Source organism: Triplophysa rosa, linkage group LG9 (genome assembly GCF_024868665.1).
Source record: "Triplophysa rosa linkage group LG9, Trosa_1v2, whole genome shotgun sequence".
NCBI classification, from domain to species: Eukaryota; Metazoa; Chordata; class Actinopteri; order Cypriniformes; family Nemacheilidae; genus Triplophysa; species Triplophysa rosa.
The window spans coordinates 21,397,855-21,414,677 of record NC_079898.1 but is presented as its reverse complement, the minus strand read 5'-3'; the positions used below and the strand labels follow the sequence as shown (position 1 = coordinate 21,414,677).

Below are 16,823 nucleotides of genomic sequence, written 5' to 3'. Positions count from 1 at the left end.
ATAGTCACAAGACATAGGCCTCTGCCATTTACAGTACTTACAATTCTGAAAAACACATAAACTGATATATACACAGCAAATTTTCAAGAACAAAATAGCGATGTTGTTTTTTGACAGGAGCCCCTGGTGTAGATAAACAAATACTGTTGAAACACAAGTCTGGCAGGTTTACATTACCCAGCATGCATTGTGGACATTTACAGGGGAGTTTTATACCGCACACCCGATTGCATGTCGCATTATTTATTTATGAATGCTTTAAAATCCAATAAGCGTGTGGGTTTGTAGTCTTCAATCAAAAGTCAGAAATTTCGAATTTAATCTCTCGTCAAATTCTTCATATACCAAATTATTATTAAGGGACTTTAGTAGGAATATCTAGGCCGGTGATACTTACATAACTGATTACCATTAAGTCTCCTGAGCTATGAAAAAGCAACTCTGAACAATGACGTTTTCTTCTGGGATATAACTACAAAATATTTGTTGTGTTTTTCAGATTATGACAGATGACTGCAGGTATGCTGTCAGAAGTTTAATGATATTTTGCTCTATGCACAAAACAAAGGAAAGAAATTAAAACAAGCATGATATGAAGGTATCTCTCTCTCTCTCTCTCTCTCTCTCTCTCTCTCTCTCTCTCTCTCTCTCTCTCTCTCTCTCTCAGACAGAAGTGATGCATTCAGTGGTGCTGGTGAGACAGACTCCGCAGTCACATCGGAGGGCCACTGGATAGGTGTAGGATGGGTCCACCTGGGCCGAGCAGTTCGGCAGCTGTACCGTCACTAATCGGGTCTCATTATAGGTACACACACGCTGGTATGACTCGATGAAGGGCGGGTCTAGAATGGGCTTCTGGAGTTAGGACAGATGAGAAGAGGGTGATTGGCCAATGTCTTGTATCACAACGTCCAGTGTTTTTTCTTAGGCTGTACTGTTTGATAATACATTAATACAAATATCTTTATTTTTCTGTTTTCTATTTCTGTTTTCTCTCTCCCTCCCCCTGTCTCTCCTCTTTCTCCGTTTTTCTGTTTCTTTTTTTATTATTCATAATTTATAGAGTGTGAGAATATAGTTAAAGGGCTAATATAACGTTCTTACTTCCCAAGTCTCACAGCGCCCCCAGCAGGCATCAGTGGTGATGTGCAGCCCGCCGCAGCCTGGCTTACGGGCCAGAAATGTGAATTCTCGCACGGCACAGCCAACGAAACCCTTCAGGTTGAGCACAGAGGCTTCAATATCACCCCCAAAACACAGCCAAACAGCCAGAGTCGCACAGAATAGCTTTGCAGGAGAAAATCTGCCACACACAAACATTTATAAAGTAATTTCTGTTATTTCTTCAGTTTTAAAAGTTCAGTGTGTGCTCTTAATAAAAATCTAGACTATTCATGAACATAATTACACAGTTTTTAATAATAATTGAATAATATAATTAATAAGTTATTAAGAGTTTTCATAATCAGACAATAATACCTTCTAATAATGTTTGTTTCATACCTTTGTGCTTCAGTGAAAGGAGCCATTGTAGTTCTCAGATCTCAGTAGTGCTTCTTTTTTCTAAATAAAAAAACTGTAAAAAGTTATTAATACAAAAATCCCATAGACTTGTCTTCCAGGTTGGTCTTTTGTCTGCCTGGGTTCGACACTTGCAAAGATACCTGAATGAAAAATGCAGTTCAGCGTGATCTGACTTCCAGTCCTTACCTCTGCTGACTTGCTCAAATCTGCCATTTATTAGAAACAGCCCCGCAAACCCCACCTAAAACACAGGGGGGCTGTCTGTGAAGTGCCAGCTTCATCCAACAATGATAACAAAATGTCACAGGAGACTACAGACAAACAGGGAAGGAGCCAGAGTGTCCATGTGTTTAGTGCAGAGATTGATCCAGACCCCCAGGCATGTCTTACCTTAATGAGGAGGAAAGAAGCTCTTTTTGTTCAAAGTCATCCATACGGAAATGAGTGGGAAGCACCTTCGTCCTCTAATCCATGGATTCGTTTATTCATCCATGTGTGGATCTATCTACCTCTCAGGTTACTTTATTGTAGAAGAGGTGTTGGGACAGGTTTAATGAGGCTAAATTAAGATGTAATTTATAATAATTGAAAGTGTGATGGGTGCAATAATTTTGCCAGCTTTCTAGTGTATTACACATTTAAAAGACAGCTCAGTTATACCTGAGATAGTAGAATAATGAATGTTAAATTACAATCTTTACTATCTTTAGTGAACGTTAATCTTCATTGTTTGAAAGATTACATAGACCTGCATGTGATATGTGTTATAATCATGTGTAGTGATTATTAGCCAAAAGGAACAGCAAAGATAGAACCAATATTGTGAACATAAAAATTAGAAAGTAGTAGGTGAATGTATATGCAGACAGTCCTTCCTTGGATGAAAGTCTCTTTATTTTATTTTCCTAAAAAAAAAACATTTTCCCCCTGATCTATGGGGCATTGCATGCTATGACAAATTATTTAATTTGATATCTGAAATAGCATTTAATCATTTTACAAAATGTTACTGATTTATGTAGCTAACAGCCATCCATTACATTGTTTAAATGTACAATATTCCTCCAGTGATGCTTATTTTTGGAAGGCCAAACTTCTCTAACATCCAATAGTCCACAAATCAGCCACTTATGTCCACTGATGTCATGCAGTCTGTAGGCATTTTCCTTTAGTTCAGCATTTATTTAAAAAAAATAAATGCATAATGTAATTATTTTCTTGGGATGAAAAAGCACTACCTCAGGCACCCTTAATTCACAAACATCTTTTTCTTAAACACCATTTTCTAAATCTACAGGGCACAGTATGGTTTTAAGTGAAGTCAATTTAGTGAGTAGTTGAGATTCTTGTAAATTGTTTATATTTGGCCCATTATAACATTCTCTAACAATGATAAAACAATAGTATTGAAATATGCTTTTATACATAGGCCCTACTACAATATGACAGTCTATTTTTGTGTACTGTAGGCTTACATTACCAACCTATGTGTAAAGTTGTTACTGTTATTAACTGAAGTATTCATGAAATTTTGATGCATTTGAGTTATTGTGTCACATTCAACATTACTGTGTGTGTCATTTTAATCCGTGTAAATCACTGCAACACTTATTACCCACAACCATAATTAAATGTACTCCATGAAAATGTATTCTTCAAAACACCCCTTTTCCTCCTTGCACTACCAAACTAGCTTCTGTACTATTTTGTCACTTCTTGAAACTCGCCATTCTCATATGAATGCATAAGGAATAGATTTTGTTTTTTTATTAATATAAATGTAATAATCTCTCAAGCTGCTAAGGTCATAACAGCTGCATGTGTAACAATTATACAAGAGTTAAAATGTTTAAAGTTGTTTAAAATAGATTGTCACGCACATAAATTGACCCCTACTTATATGTACTTGCAAATTGTATTACAGTGACACTAATGAACAGTACTACCTCTTGTTATGAAGTGTGTATTGAGAATTGTATAGTACGTAATCGGGCTCAGTTTATCATTTTAGTTTCACTGCATAACTGCTGCAGGTTTCTGAGTGGACGTTATAATTAGAGACTCCGAGGGGCGCGTCCGGTTACACGCGCACTCCGTCGTACCGATGATCCTCGCTTCGAGCTCAGCTGAACGGGAGGGAATATACACGCGTCACACGTCGTTACACGCAGTGGTACGAGCTCCATAACGACTTATATCTGTTGTTATTGTTGTTGACGATGGAAAACAGTCAACACTGACTGCGTAACCGGACGTTTGAAGAGAGTTTCGTACTTTCCCAAACATGTAAGTATAGAACTTGGAAGTTCATCTGAACATACCCACCTTGACAGTCCGTTTTAAGGTCATTGAATAGCGCGTAACTCACCCCTAATCATAACCACGTCATATTTAATTTGGTTAATTTTTGTTTTTGGTTGTTTTTGTTTCTTCTATGTTTGCCCTTGTAACTTTATAACATTGCTTGTCCTCTAATTCAAAACACCAGTTATTTGACATTTTGATATAAAACCATTAGCAGGTTAGGTTTGAAATATAATATAATATTACTAACGAGTCTAATATATACATACACACCATAAAGTCATGGCATGCATGTGTTTAATATCTGAAATTTAAGCTTCTTATATTGAACGGTTTTGCAACAGGGTATTTGTAACTATTTTGGGCCGGTGGAGGGCAGGTGGAGCGCGCGACGCCCCTCTCGCGCTCATGGCATTCCGCGTGTCAAAGGTCAAGCGGGTTATTATGGACTGAGCGTGAGCCTCTCATAAAGATTCAGTTTTGTACATTTTACAGCACACATACGAGAACACAGTTTGTTGTAATGTTCGTTCTATGTTGATTTTTTTATGTGGTACTGTAGTGTGTCATCTTAATCAGGTTGATTGAATTGCATTGCTCCTCTGAAACCCTAAATCGAAGTGGATTCGGTTTATTAATAAAATATGGTTATGCTGTCACAGAATTGTACTCTAAATTTAGTTGTCAGTGTTTTTGTTCTTCTAAGCTCAGGCATAATGACAAATATGATAGATTTGTCACTGTGTTGTGAAGGTGCTTGTCCTGTGGGACTGTCCTGCTCTGTATTGTGCAAAGTGTTGTGGTGGTCAGTTCCTCTGAGAATTATAGATCTTTTGGAAATGTATGTTGTTAATTGTTTCTCTGTTTTCAATCAATATTATTGGCACAAAAGGCACTCATACATTGAATATTGTTTTATCATGATTGGTTTATTCACTTGACTGTGCTTTTTTTGTATAATGTTCTTCACTGCCATAATATATATACACAGTAGTAGTTCTGAGCCCCTTGATGGCACTGTTGTTCATTTATTGCTTTGAACTCGGGGATTTAAGACTTTTGTGCTCTTTGTTTAAATGAGTGTTTATGTACGTTTTTTATGACCTGTTCACTTTATCAGCATTTTAGATCCTACAGCGATGTGGATATGACTAGTGTTTACGTTTGGTCTGAATTACCTGCTCTATTGACTTGTTTTGTACATGTCTGTCATGCTAAAAATGGAAAAGTTTTAGAAAGGTCTTCTGTGTTCAGTGCCTCCACAGTCAAAAGGTTTCGCATCACCTGAGATCATGAAAAGATTAATTGACTTGTTTAATTTAATTAATTGTTTTCATAGTATTAGAGATTTGCTAAAGCATATCGCCAGGCTTATAAATGAGCCAGTATTCGATTGATTATATGAGTCATTTAATAAACTGAATGAGGGTTGCATGATGTACCTGTGATCATATTTGTATCAGACAATATTACCTGTAAATATGTACCTGTAAAACTGTAACATCATCATATTTCCCCTCACAGATGCTGCAATGCTTCAGTTCATGTTCAGCTAACGTATCTCTGTGGGAACCATGACATCAGAGAGGACATCTGGGGAGTCGTCCCGTGAATCTGGCTCACGTCCACTGGACATCGATGATGTCCACATACTTCTGCAAGGTCAGACTAAAACTCTGATTGAGCATAATGAAAAATAACTTTCTTTCGCATTTGGTTTGGTCATGAATTGTTTTAGCTTTGACATTATGTTTCTATTTAAATTTCGATTTTTATTGGAATTGGAATGGCACTATGAAATTCATTCATTCATTCGACTTAATTTGACCTTTGACCTTCTTGAAAGAGCAAATTCAAGTCATTTATGAGGCATCCAAAACAGTAAAGCTTTAAAGCATATTTTACCCCTCTTTTCTGTCACAGGTTCTGCTTGCCCAAAGATGTAATTATTGTTGTTTTATGGTAGCTATACATTTGTGGTTTTAGACTCAATTACAGTATATCAAGACAGAACGAATCACTCTTGCATCAAATCGGCAAATGACAATTTAACGCCTAAATTATAGTTTTACACTTCTATTAAAGTTTGATTAACATTTAATAAAATGGTACAAATATTTCTGAGAACAGGCTCCAGGACTGAAAAATGATTTTGGATTAACCAGTTGAACATGTCAGAGCTGTATTAATTTACATTTTGGTGCAACTTCCTGGTTCTGCAACAAAATATTTATTTTGCTTTGCTGTAACTCTGTGTCAGCATTAGATGTGCGCTGTAAATGCTGTCATGTCAAATATTTATTTTGAATATCAACAAGTCTAGCATTTACTTCAATGAAAGCATGAATTAAGTCTCAAATAGATGTCTTTTTTCTATGTATTGAATATTCACCACTGTCATACATAAACTTGCAGTTTTGACAAAAACAAAATCATAATTTTAATATCACACATGTATCAATTGCAGGAGCTACAGTACTATTTCTGATGTAGGTTTAGCTATTGTACAGAAACCTTATAGCCTAAAGAAAAAGATCTAAAAAATGACAGTTTTAGTGACATGGTTATGACAAAATGGTCGGACATTTAATTAGTACATGTACCTATCAATATTAATAGTAATACCTCATGTGAAGCATTACGTTTAAGGGGTAGTGAGTGATAACGTCATTTATCTCAAGATTGAGTGTTAAAAATCCTCCAGTATTCTCCTGATTATTTTAAAATGAAAACAAATTTTAAAGCTGATATCAGTATTGCCAAAAATGTTTTAAGAATCACTGAGCAATTCATGTTTTTACATATGCATGACAGCTAAAGCCCCGAGGGCTCAGCAGTTCTGCAATAAGAAACGCATGAATCAGCACCTGTGTGGACATGCTGTGTGTGTGTGTGTGTGTGTGTGTGTGTGTGTGTGTGTGTGTGTGTGTGTGTGTGTGTGTGTGTGTGTGTGTGTGTGTGTGTGTGTGTGTTGGTGTTTGGGCATAGGTAAAGGGTGGAGCTTGTCTAAAACCTGCCGTACTGGCACTTGATTTTGAATTACCTAGGGAAAGATAACCGGGAACGTTGTGCTGTGATCAGTATACAATTCAGCACTGTACATGTATTTTACACGAAAATGGTTTAAAAAAAGAATATAAAGGTGATTTAAATCTGAATTTGTATCACTTTTACACTTTATTACTTGGTTCAACTGCAAGATGAGGATGGTTGATAAAACATTGCTACCATTGCACTTTTCTACATGCTAATGCAGGGAATTCTGGACTAGTTAATCTGATGACTCCAGCATGGGTGAGTTTATAGTAACTTCTCTTCTCTTAAATCTCTCAAAATAATCTTTTAGATTTTTTCCTCTGTTCAAAATGCACTCTGGAAATTAAAGAGCATTGAGCATAATTTTAATTGCGACTCAGTACTTTTTATGCATCACCACTGCTGATGGCTGCTTAATGACACATAATGTTTTTTAAAAGCCACCAAAAAGAAGTTACCGAACAGTGTGGGGGTCGAACGCCCATCTGAAAGGTCTCAAAAGGAGACACACATTTCACGAGGTGAGGTGCACATACATTTGATCAAAATCTATTGCACATATTCTATTGCAGCTGAAAAGAAACATTGGCTAGCTGGTTATAAATAGTTTTTATCAACATATGAAACATCCCTTGACGTTAATAAAACTTACAAATCTTCATTTTTTTCAGTATATTGACTATATTTTATTTAGTGGTGGTAGTACTGTATGTTTAAGTTCAAAGGTTTAACTTCACAGGGTCATTTCATTACAATATATGGTTGAACGTCCCTGAACGCATTTTTTTTAAACTGTCACCTGTGTTACGAGTCATTCACTTTAGTTTCCCTCTGTCAGTTTATGATTGTTTCTCCTCCTTCTGTTGTTCATTCAGAGGAGTTGTCTCTAACGATTTAAAACTGCACCTCTCAAAAGATATTACACCATACAAGATGTGCAACTTTATTGAATGGAAACATTCCAGTCTGTTCTGTCATTATGTTTCTGCATAAAAATGTAAATAGGTCAGCAGTGAATGGGAGGGTTCGGCAGGAAGCTTTTGTTGTTTTGAAGTCTTTGTTAGCAAGGTGGTTTACACACCTTGACTAATAATTCAGGCTGTTTGCATGTCTGCTATGTGGTTTTTAATTCTCTGCACATGCATCGGTGTGTGTGTGTGTGTGTTTGTTTTGATTTTTAAGGAAACCTACTAGTGTTTTTTGCTCAATTTAAGTCTGTCAAAGATACAAAATAAGATAAATAGGCCTACATGAAATTTGATTCCAGTTTCTAATATTAATGTTTGTTTAAATAATATAAAAAATATATAGATATTTTTCCACTTTTTTTAGTTATGAGTCATTGTTTTGGACTTCTAATTGGGTTCTAATGGGTAATCTTAGAAGTGCCAAGTTTCAAACTTGATCTCCATCCTGTTTTCGGTGAAATCTAGAGATATGCAGTCTCATGTCTGGGCTTGCACATTGATATAATTTAGACTGTGATATACTTAAAATATGAATCTTTCAGTTTGTTACTGTTAAAACCGTGTCTATCAAACCATATTTATGCATTTGGCAGACACTTTTATCCAATGTGACTTACATTGCATTGCTATACATTTTGCTGCTAAGATCCCTGGGATTGAACCCATGACCTTGGTGTTGGCCAGAGTCATGCTCTAACCACTGAGCTACAGGAAAGCATATTTACACATAGTCTCTTCCTTCTGTTTGTGGGTCAGTTGGTCAACAGCGACACTTCTGAGACATTATCCTGATATAACTGAGCTCAGAGTCTTATTCATAGTGAGTGTGGCCATGTTTAGCAGCTAATGAGGGGGAGCGTTCTTTTAGAGTCACTGCAGGCTTGTGGCGAGAGTCCGTTGAAAGATCAGGTTTATCTTCCATGGGTTTGCAGCAATAGTAGTGATCACACACTTTTCTTGTTTGATTAAGAAAAGAAAGTTTTTAACTTTAAGAAAGTCAGGTCTGAACGCAGGAGTAAGATATTATGGAATGAGGCAAGACTCTTCTGCAGCTTTTGTGCTCGTCGTATTTTGAGAAGTTTTAGGAAGAGGATAAAAGAGGATTGTAGGAAAATGACGAATATGGATCTTCACACAGCTGATGACCTCAATGACTTTGTGGAACTTTATGATGGTAAACATAAATTGTGCTGCATTTTACAAATATTTAGCAAACAACATGTAATAGATGTAAAAACATGTACTACATGTGGGTATACTACGTGTACAAAGTTATATAATGTGTATATGAATGAATGAATGAATTTGCTCTAAAATCATATTTATTTATTTATTTTAATAGAATTTCACACATAAACGTCATTCCATCACTTCAACTTCATTTGGGGCAGTGTGTAATTCCAATATCACAGATCTTGCATATTCAAGATGAAAAAACCGGGCCAGTGTGTCATAACACCCTCCAAAAATGTGGAAAATGACTGCACCTGTTTCCTGCACATTCATGTATTCCATCTAATTTTCGATCATGTGAATTGAAAAACAGCCCATAGCGATTTAATGCCGCAGATCTTGTATGTAATTGTATCAGGTGTACGTTTACTCCATGTATGGAGGCTGGGTTTATGATGTTGTCCTGTGTGTTTGGCCCTCAGTGGAACAGGAACAGATTCAGAAGAGAACATTCACCAACTGGATCAATGCCCAGCTGTCCAAGGTGAGGGTTAAAGTTCAAGAGCTCAAAAACCACAAGCTATGCGCTGTACTGTATGTGACTGCTTAAAGTATATGTAGCTGAAAGCTGCATATAAAGTTTGCATTTAATAAATAACGAGTGAGTTTTGTCATGAGAAACTGAATCACATGAGATACACAGAGGTTTGCTGTAGTCATTCCTAAAGGTTCACCAATAGCTTTGAGGGGTGTGCAGGGGGTAAATATAATTTTCTCGAACACGGCCTGGGACAGAAAGACAGACAGCAACAGGAGTTGCCAAACACACGCACACACACATACTCATGAACACTCATATTCACACATATAGCCAGAACCACTGCTACTTACATTACATATTATTCTGCATCTGTTAAAGGAAAAAAACTGTAAAAAAAATACTATATTCAAGTAATGGACATCTATTCAGAATCAATTTTGAGCATAATGGGAATTAATAAGTATCATGAAATATAACAAAATCTTCATTTGCAAGTATATTGTTCTTTCTTCAGATTTGGGGTGCAGTGTGACTAAACTGTAGACACTACTACTGTAGATTGTGTACATTTATCTTGTGCTGATTGTTCTTCATATGTGATCATTCACTCTGGTTCTCAGAGGAGGCCTCCGGTCACAGTGCTCGATCTTTTTAATGACCTCAGAGATGGATCCAGATTATTGGACCTGCTGGAGGTGATGAGTGATCAGAGAATGGTGAGTGTTATCTTACTCATTGGTGGTTTAACATCAAGAGGGGGTATCTGAACATGGTGGCATATTTAGTTCTTTTATATATATGTTTTTTTATAATTCTGAAACTAAAATTTCTGATCATTTGACTAATGAAATATACATAAAATTGTGTACGTAAAAGAATTGTATCCAACCTTTGCTTCAGAGTCGGGAGAAAGGAAGGGGGACGTTTCAGCACAGAACAAACATCGAGAAAGCATTGGCATTTCTCAAAAGGAAATCGGTAAGATGCCACTGCAACGGGTTCACTGGAAAGGACTATTCTGTCTAGTTAAAAGAATGACACCGTTGTGTGAAGCGTTAATATGAACCTCCATGGTTTAACTACTGTGTATTTTGTAGATAAAACTGGTCAACATCAATGTCTCAGACATCATGGATGGAAAGCCTTCCATCATTCTGGGTCTGGTGTGGACCATTATCATGCACTTTCATGTAAGTCAACCTCCGATCCCCAAAAACATAATAAAATAAAAATGTATATTATAAAATTGTTTGATGTTTATTTTTCTGGTTGCTCTTCTACCTTGTTTAGATTGAGGAGCTGGCAAGCACATTGTCCTTCAGTTCTCGCCAGCCTTCTCTGGAGTCGTTGGCAAGTCTGGACTCTCGTTCGACCAGCAGCAGTGCCCGCAGCAGTCCAGTGCCACCCCGTGGTTCACCCCTGCACGCCCGTTTCCGTGTATCTGCCAAAAAGGCCTTGCTGCTGTGGGTGAGAGAGCAGTGCCACAGGTGAGGAACATAAATCAACCATATAGAATGTATTAATGTGAATAGAGGCATTTCGTACTAGAAAATCAGAATTGTCAACAAGTAACCTTTTTTCCAAAATTAAATCATTTGCCAGCCCTACAATGTAATAAATCATTCTGTGTCTCTCAGGGCTGGTTGTACTCTGAATGTGAAGGATTTTAAGGGAAGCTGGAGGAGCGGAGTGGTGTTTTTGGCGATACTTTCTGCTCTGAGGCCCAACTCAGTGGACATGACTAGAGCCCGAACCAGAACCAACAGACAAAACCTGGAAGAGGCTTTTCTCATCGCTGAAAGAGAGCTTCACATACCAAGGCTATTAGATCCAGCCGGTGAGTGTGCAATAAACAGTGCTTTGGGACGTTTTATACCTATATGACATATAATTATGGAACAGTTATGTTTTTGTGTTGCAGATGTTGATGTTAGGGACCCAGATGAGAAATCTATCATGACTTACGTTGCTCAGTTTCTGAAGTACTCAAAAGACACTCCTGCTTCTGATGAGGAAATGGTGAGTCGTACATTCTGAACACAAATCTAGGCTTATCGATAACATCTGTTGTTCCTAAATACAATTACTTTATCCTTACTCTGAACTTTGTATAGAGGCATTTTGGTTTGTTTAGATTTTAATAAACAAAGCAATAATTATATTTCCATTGTTATGCCTCATTTGTAAGTCGCTTTGTATAAAAGCATCTATTAAATGACGAAATGTAAATGTAATGCAATGATTGTGCCATTCAATGATTTATTTATTACTGGCCTCCATCCTTACCGGTTTTATTTAAATGCTCTTTGCATGCTCACTTATTTTTCACTTCTCTTGTCTTCTGAGTTTTTCTTTCCCTTTTTCCGCTTTGGTGGTGGTTTAGTGTCACAGTCCTCAGCAGCGACTCTCTCCTGTCAATCTACCGTCTGACTTTACCCCATCCATAGGTGCATCACCAATAAGACAGGTATCTTCTTTGCTCTCTGCCTGCTTTTCTAATTCAAATAAACTCATTTCTGTACTAGTACTTTCTCGTTCTGAATGATAATTTGGTGTGGTATTGGGTGTGTCAATGTGGGTGAAAGTGATCTTCAATCAATCATATCATATCATATATATTCAGATTTGCCAAAGTTCAAGAATGCCAGGGATGTCAACATAAACACAAGATCTCCATCTATCGCTGTCTTTTTAGCCTAGTTTTTAAGAGACTCTGAAGCTGCTACTTTAAAATGAACTACAATAATACAATTCTTGGTCAGTATAATACTGTTTAATATCCTGATCTGTACTTAAAAATAGGGAATGTTGAAGTATGAGAGGCTAACATGATGACAATAGTAGGCTAGATGTTTCAAAAGTCATCTCACATTTTTGACTTGTTTTCTAAATAGGTCCACCTGCTAATGCCCTGTCCAATCAAATCAGCTCCTATCCTGTCAACTGAGCCAACTAAAGCAGCTGTCCCTGGGGTAAAATCATCAGCCCCCATCAGCCCTTAAGACACCCCCTCTTTGCATGTGCAAATGTGCTGATGGCGATACCCTAACCTTTTAATTATGAATATGATCCCAGAAATTACAGAGCTAATCCATTAAAACCAGACGTTATAGAGATAATCCATGAAACTGATTATCCTTTGAATGTAGGTGTTGTGTCTGTAGTCTTATTAGATCTAACGTGTGACTCGTGGTATTTGGGAGGAGCTTTTTAATTACACAAATGCTATAAATGTTTAATAACGTCCTCTAGAGGAAATTAATGCTACATTACTAGCAAAACTAAACAACTTGGTTGTTTAGTGTTTATAATGAATCATGTAACATGACTTCTGCACAGCTTTGAATTTAATTCACATTAATCAATTACATCAGCTTCTGATTATTGTGTTGTTGTCTATTGAATACTTTTACAGCAATGACAGCATAAACAATCAAATACAAACTGATTTCTTTGTGCTTCTTTTTTTCTTTACCTGTCTAGACATCAGCCAATCAGAAGGCGCAGGAAGTCACGTGCTGGCTGGTTCAGGCCTATGAGGAGCTGATAGAGGGATGGGACTCCACTGAGGGGGAGAGCTATGCTGAGAGATACCATGTAAGTTCTGAATGTCAATAAAATCCATGTGTTGGAGACAATGTGGGAATACCCTAATTAAAAATGTTACATTTCCTACCTTGAATGTTTTAGGAAATTTAAAGTCACAGTAATTGCCATTATGCCATTAGTGCAATATGTATTTTTTATTTGCACACACAAACCTTTACACAACCTTCTTTTCTTCTTTTTCAAACACATTTCATAATTGCACTGGTTTACTCTGTGCCAATGTTTGTGTTAATGTTCATTTTCTTTTGTTTTAGGTCTTCCATACCTTCATTGTGTCCTTTAATGAGCAGCGCCGGCCCGTGATGCCGTTACTTACAGCGATGAAGAGAACACCTCAGCTCAGCGCAGAGCAGAAAGCACTAAGACGGGCCTGGGACACCCTTGCAGAGAAGGTTAGTAGCCATTAATGCTTTAATTCTTTATGATTTCTGAATACAGTGTGTTATTTGACACATTTTTGTGCTCTTCGCTTTTAAGACAAAATGTTGAATGCTCCCTAATTTGTAATTCACCTTGGATAAAAGCGTCTGTGAAAGGGAAAAATTCTGTTATCATTTATTCACCATTGCCTACCATAGGTAGTCAAAAGTGCCCCAGAATTGTTTGCTTTCCTATGTTCTTCCAAATATCTTTCTCTGTGTTAATCAGAACAAAGAAATGTATACAGATTTGGAATAAATTGAGGGTGAGTAAATGAATACAGAATTTTCATTTTTGGGTGAACTGTTCCTTCAAATGATTAGATGTAAATGAGTGCATAATATATATGAGTGGAAGAACTGCTGCTTTGTTGATAAAGGTACATAGATGTTTATATGCATTAAAATATAGTGCTCCGGTGTGTACCGTATGTGCTCTGTATAGTTGCGCGAGTATAAAACAGAGCTGGACCTGAGTCTCCCATCTCCACTGGATTCTGTGGGCCGCTGGCTGTTACGTATCGAAGAGGTTTTATCTGCTGAAGAGGACAACTCACTGGATCACGCCCGAGCTGCGGAAGAGGCTCGCGAGAAACTCGAACTGCTAAAGGTCTGTAGTAATTACTTTATGAATGCTATTATCAGTATTTATATCTGCTTTCAGTAACTTGACAGATGGTAATTTAATCAATTTTATTTTGTGAGATTGCCTTACTTGCATTTAACCTGCATTGATCTTGAATACCTTGCGGGTGAAAATATATTCATATTTTAATTGAATAATAGGAACAGGCTTTCTCAAGAAATGAAACATAAATGAATAAAACGCACTACACTACAGTATAAATATCTGCTTTTCTGTGTATGCAGGTGTGTTTGGAAGAGATGCCCCACCATATCAAGAGGTTTACCATGTTTCAGAACACAGATGAATTTGGAGAGACTCTGGTTCCAAGAGATAAGATGGAAGAGATGAAGAGAAGGTTTGTTTGATGTCCTGGTAATATAACAACCAAGGATTTTGTTTCTATTACATCTATTATTGTTTGCGGTGCATATAAACTATATCAATGTTTATCATTGATGTACTGTATGTGTCCACTTTCCAGGTTTACCAGTGTTCGTGTAACAGCTAAATATCACAGCATTAAGCTAGAATACCAAGAGCGAAGGCACACGGTGTTAGACCTGCTAAATCGACTCGAAATTAAATTGCGTTCTTGGAAAAGAGCCTACATTTCCCAGGAGTCTGTTCGTGTGCTGATGCAGGACTGGAACGTGAGTGAGAATTTGATTGCCGTATAAAAAACGAACTAAATAAATTGTCAAACTTCAATTATTATTGACTCTGTTTTAGGAAACCGTGAACAACCAGGAGCTAGCCTCTATGCTGGATGGAGCCTTTCATAGACTCAAACACATCGCTAGCAAATATACCAGCAAGGCTGCTTTGGGTAATACATATAGGTGCTTCGCATGAGGAATTCTGTTGTTTTGTTGAGCAAACATTAATAATTGATTTGCTTCTGAAGCCGAAGACTCCACTCAGGTCAATCGTCAGGTGGCTGAATTAGAAAGAGATGTGGCAGCGACTCTGGAGGGTGTACGCATGGTGAAGGGAACTATGGCACGTGTGTTGGGTGCGTGGGACACATACAGTGACACGTTCACATCACTCCACGCGTGGCTGGAGCAGGGGCCACACGGACAGCGACACGGACAGAGAACAGAGGTGAACAGACTCTCATTCTGTATGCATTATGAGGAAAGACAATCAGTTATCTTGGGTTTGTTTGATACAGTACATGCACTTGACAAAACGTAAGTGTATTTAAAGTGATAGTAGAAAATTCTGTCATCATTTAATCACTTTTTTTTGCCTGTATCGGGTAGAAGACAAAAGAAGATATTTCTAAGAATATTGCCAAACAATCGCAGTACCCATTCACTTCTATTGTATAGACACAAAACCAATGCAAGCGAATGGGTACCACTGTTACCAACATCCTACAATATATCTTCTTTTGTGTTATGCAGAGAAAAGAAAGAAAAACAGGTTTAAAATGACAAGAGGGTGAGTAAACGATGACAGAATTTTCATTTTTGGGTGAACAATCCCTTTAATGTTGAGTTTAGGGTTACGTGTGTAATATGAAAGCATTATTAAAGTATGTTTTACTTTTCATTTGTTTGCCTTTTGCTGTTCTTTGGAACGCAAACGTGACCTCTCATTGGTTGTCTAGGTGACCTCATCGATGATGTCAGAGTGGAGTTCTCGCCAGTCTCATCTGAATGAAGTTGGCAACTACCTGATTGAGGTCACAGACCCGCAGACTAGCCGTGCAATTTCAGACGAACTTTGCAAGATAAATCTGCTTTGGGCCGACTTTGCCAAAAGAGCACAGTTTGTGAGTCACCCAATGTTTTCAAAGAAAAAACAGCAAATAACAAATATTTGAATAAATATGTCAAACCATTAGAAATTGTGTTTTTCTTAATTGTAGATAAGGTGCGTTTGTCAGGTTGCTTTGGACAGACAGTCTAGCAAATAGTATATAGTAAGTATACTTAGTAAGTTGTATGTTCCAGGCATTAGCTGAGGAGCCCAACATTGGCCCGTCTAGTCCTCAGACTGTTCAGTCCCTGATAAGAGAGGCCAACCAGTTACTGAAAGAACCTGTGGAGGTGGTTTCTGCCCCACTACGAACTTACACTAAGAGACTGCAGGTATAAACACACTTTCACTCAGTAAAGACACACAATCCTTCATATTGTCTACCCTGCTTCTTTCATTAGTAGCTCTTTATATTTATTTTGCTTTATTTTTGTTGCTAATGTGAGACTAACGAACGTTTTAGTTCAGTTTAGTTTAGGAATTTCTGAGTACTGTTTAGCTTCAATATTTTCTTTTTTTTAGCTTATGATGAAGAAAATAAAGGATGTGGATCTTGAGGCCCTCTCTCCATCTCTAGACTGCTCTCGCGAGACCCTGAGCAAACTTCAGCAGGCCATTCCTGAGGTAAACAAACACCCCTGTGAAATGACATGGGTCTTTTTTACCCTTAAATTTCCCCATCATGTACTATGTCATTAATATATAGTGGAATCCATTCTGGTATTTTGCAGGTTAATGTTTCTTGTATGTTAATCCTCCTAACTACAGTTACCTAGTCTCCGATTCCTGTTTTCATAAACTGTACTCTATATGTAGCTGTCTATGTATGTGTATGTTTGTGTAATGTTATATTC

The 16,823-nt window shown here is 37.3% G+C and overlaps 2 protein-coding genes across 2 annotated transcripts in view; one reads left to right on the top strand and one right to left on the bottom strand.

Moving 5' to 3' along the window:
- Nucleotides 1-522: 522 nt before the first annotated feature.
- gphb5 (glycoprotein hormone subunit beta 5) lies at nucleotides 523-1,627 on the bottom strand. Its single transcript, XM_057342667.1, has 3 exons — nucleotides 1,504-1,627; nucleotides 1,105-1,303; nucleotides 523-855 (listed from the first exon to the last, which is right to left on the bottom strand). Exons 1-3 carry the CDS (start codon nucleotides 1,527-1,529, stop codon nucleotides 664-666), a joined length of 417 nt encoding a protein of 138 aa, XP_057198650.1. The 5' UTR covers nucleotides 1,530-1,627; the 3' UTR covers nucleotides 523-663.
- A 5,252-nt stretch (nucleotides 1,628-6,879) lies between these two features.
- The window catches only part of syne2b (spectrin repeat containing, nuclear envelope 2b), a 103,608-nt gene continuing 93,664 nt past the window's right edge, over nucleotides 6,880-16,823 (top strand). Inside the window, exons 1-21 of the mRNA XM_057341347.1 lie at nucleotides 6,880-7,122; nucleotides 7,305-7,385; nucleotides 9,488-9,549; nucleotides 10,167-10,262; nucleotides 10,447-10,524; nucleotides 10,644-10,736; nucleotides 10,837-11,033; nucleotides 11,184-11,383; nucleotides 11,468-11,565; nucleotides 11,930-12,013; nucleotides 12,441-12,518; nucleotides 13,030-13,143; nucleotides 13,410-13,547; nucleotides 14,020-14,184; nucleotides 14,445-14,557; nucleotides 14,684-14,852; nucleotides 14,932-15,028; nucleotides 15,107-15,306; nucleotides 15,818-15,982; nucleotides 16,164-16,301; nucleotides 16,492-16,593. Of these exons, the coding sequence (XP_057197330.1) occupies nucleotides 7,119-7,122; nucleotides 7,305-7,385; nucleotides 9,488-9,549; nucleotides 10,167-10,262; nucleotides 10,447-10,524; nucleotides 10,644-10,736; nucleotides 10,837-11,033; nucleotides 11,184-11,383; nucleotides 11,468-11,565; nucleotides 11,930-12,013; nucleotides 12,441-12,518; nucleotides 13,030-13,143; nucleotides 13,410-13,547; nucleotides 14,020-14,184; nucleotides 14,445-14,557; nucleotides 14,684-14,852; nucleotides 14,932-15,028; nucleotides 15,107-15,306; nucleotides 15,818-15,982; nucleotides 16,164-16,301; nucleotides 16,492-16,593 (2,472 nt within the window). The 5' untranslated portion in view covers nucleotides 6,880-7,118. The remainder of the gene's footprint in view (nucleotides 7,123-7,304; nucleotides 7,386-9,487; nucleotides 9,550-10,166; nucleotides 10,263-10,446; nucleotides 10,525-10,643; nucleotides 10,737-10,836; nucleotides 11,034-11,183; nucleotides 11,384-11,467; nucleotides 11,566-11,929; nucleotides 12,014-12,440; nucleotides 12,519-13,029; nucleotides 13,144-13,409; nucleotides 13,548-14,019; nucleotides 14,185-14,444; nucleotides 14,558-14,683; nucleotides 14,853-14,931; nucleotides 15,029-15,106; nucleotides 15,307-15,817; nucleotides 15,983-16,163; nucleotides 16,302-16,491; nucleotides 16,594-16,823) is intronic.

Bases quoted from the DNA above. Each gene is read 5' to 3' on its own strand.
- gphb5 (XM_057342667.1), bottom strand. From the start codon at position 1,529: ATGGCTCCTTTCACTGAAGCACAAAG. The intron at 1,304-1,503 runs GTATGAAACAAA...TGTGTGTGGCAG, and splicing joins CCTTTCACTGAAGCACAAAG to ATTTTCTCCTGCAAAGCTAT. The intron at 856-1,104 runs GTAAGAACGTTA...TCCTAACTCCAG, and splicing joins GGCGCTGTGAGACTTGGGAA to AAGCCCATTCTAGACCCGCC.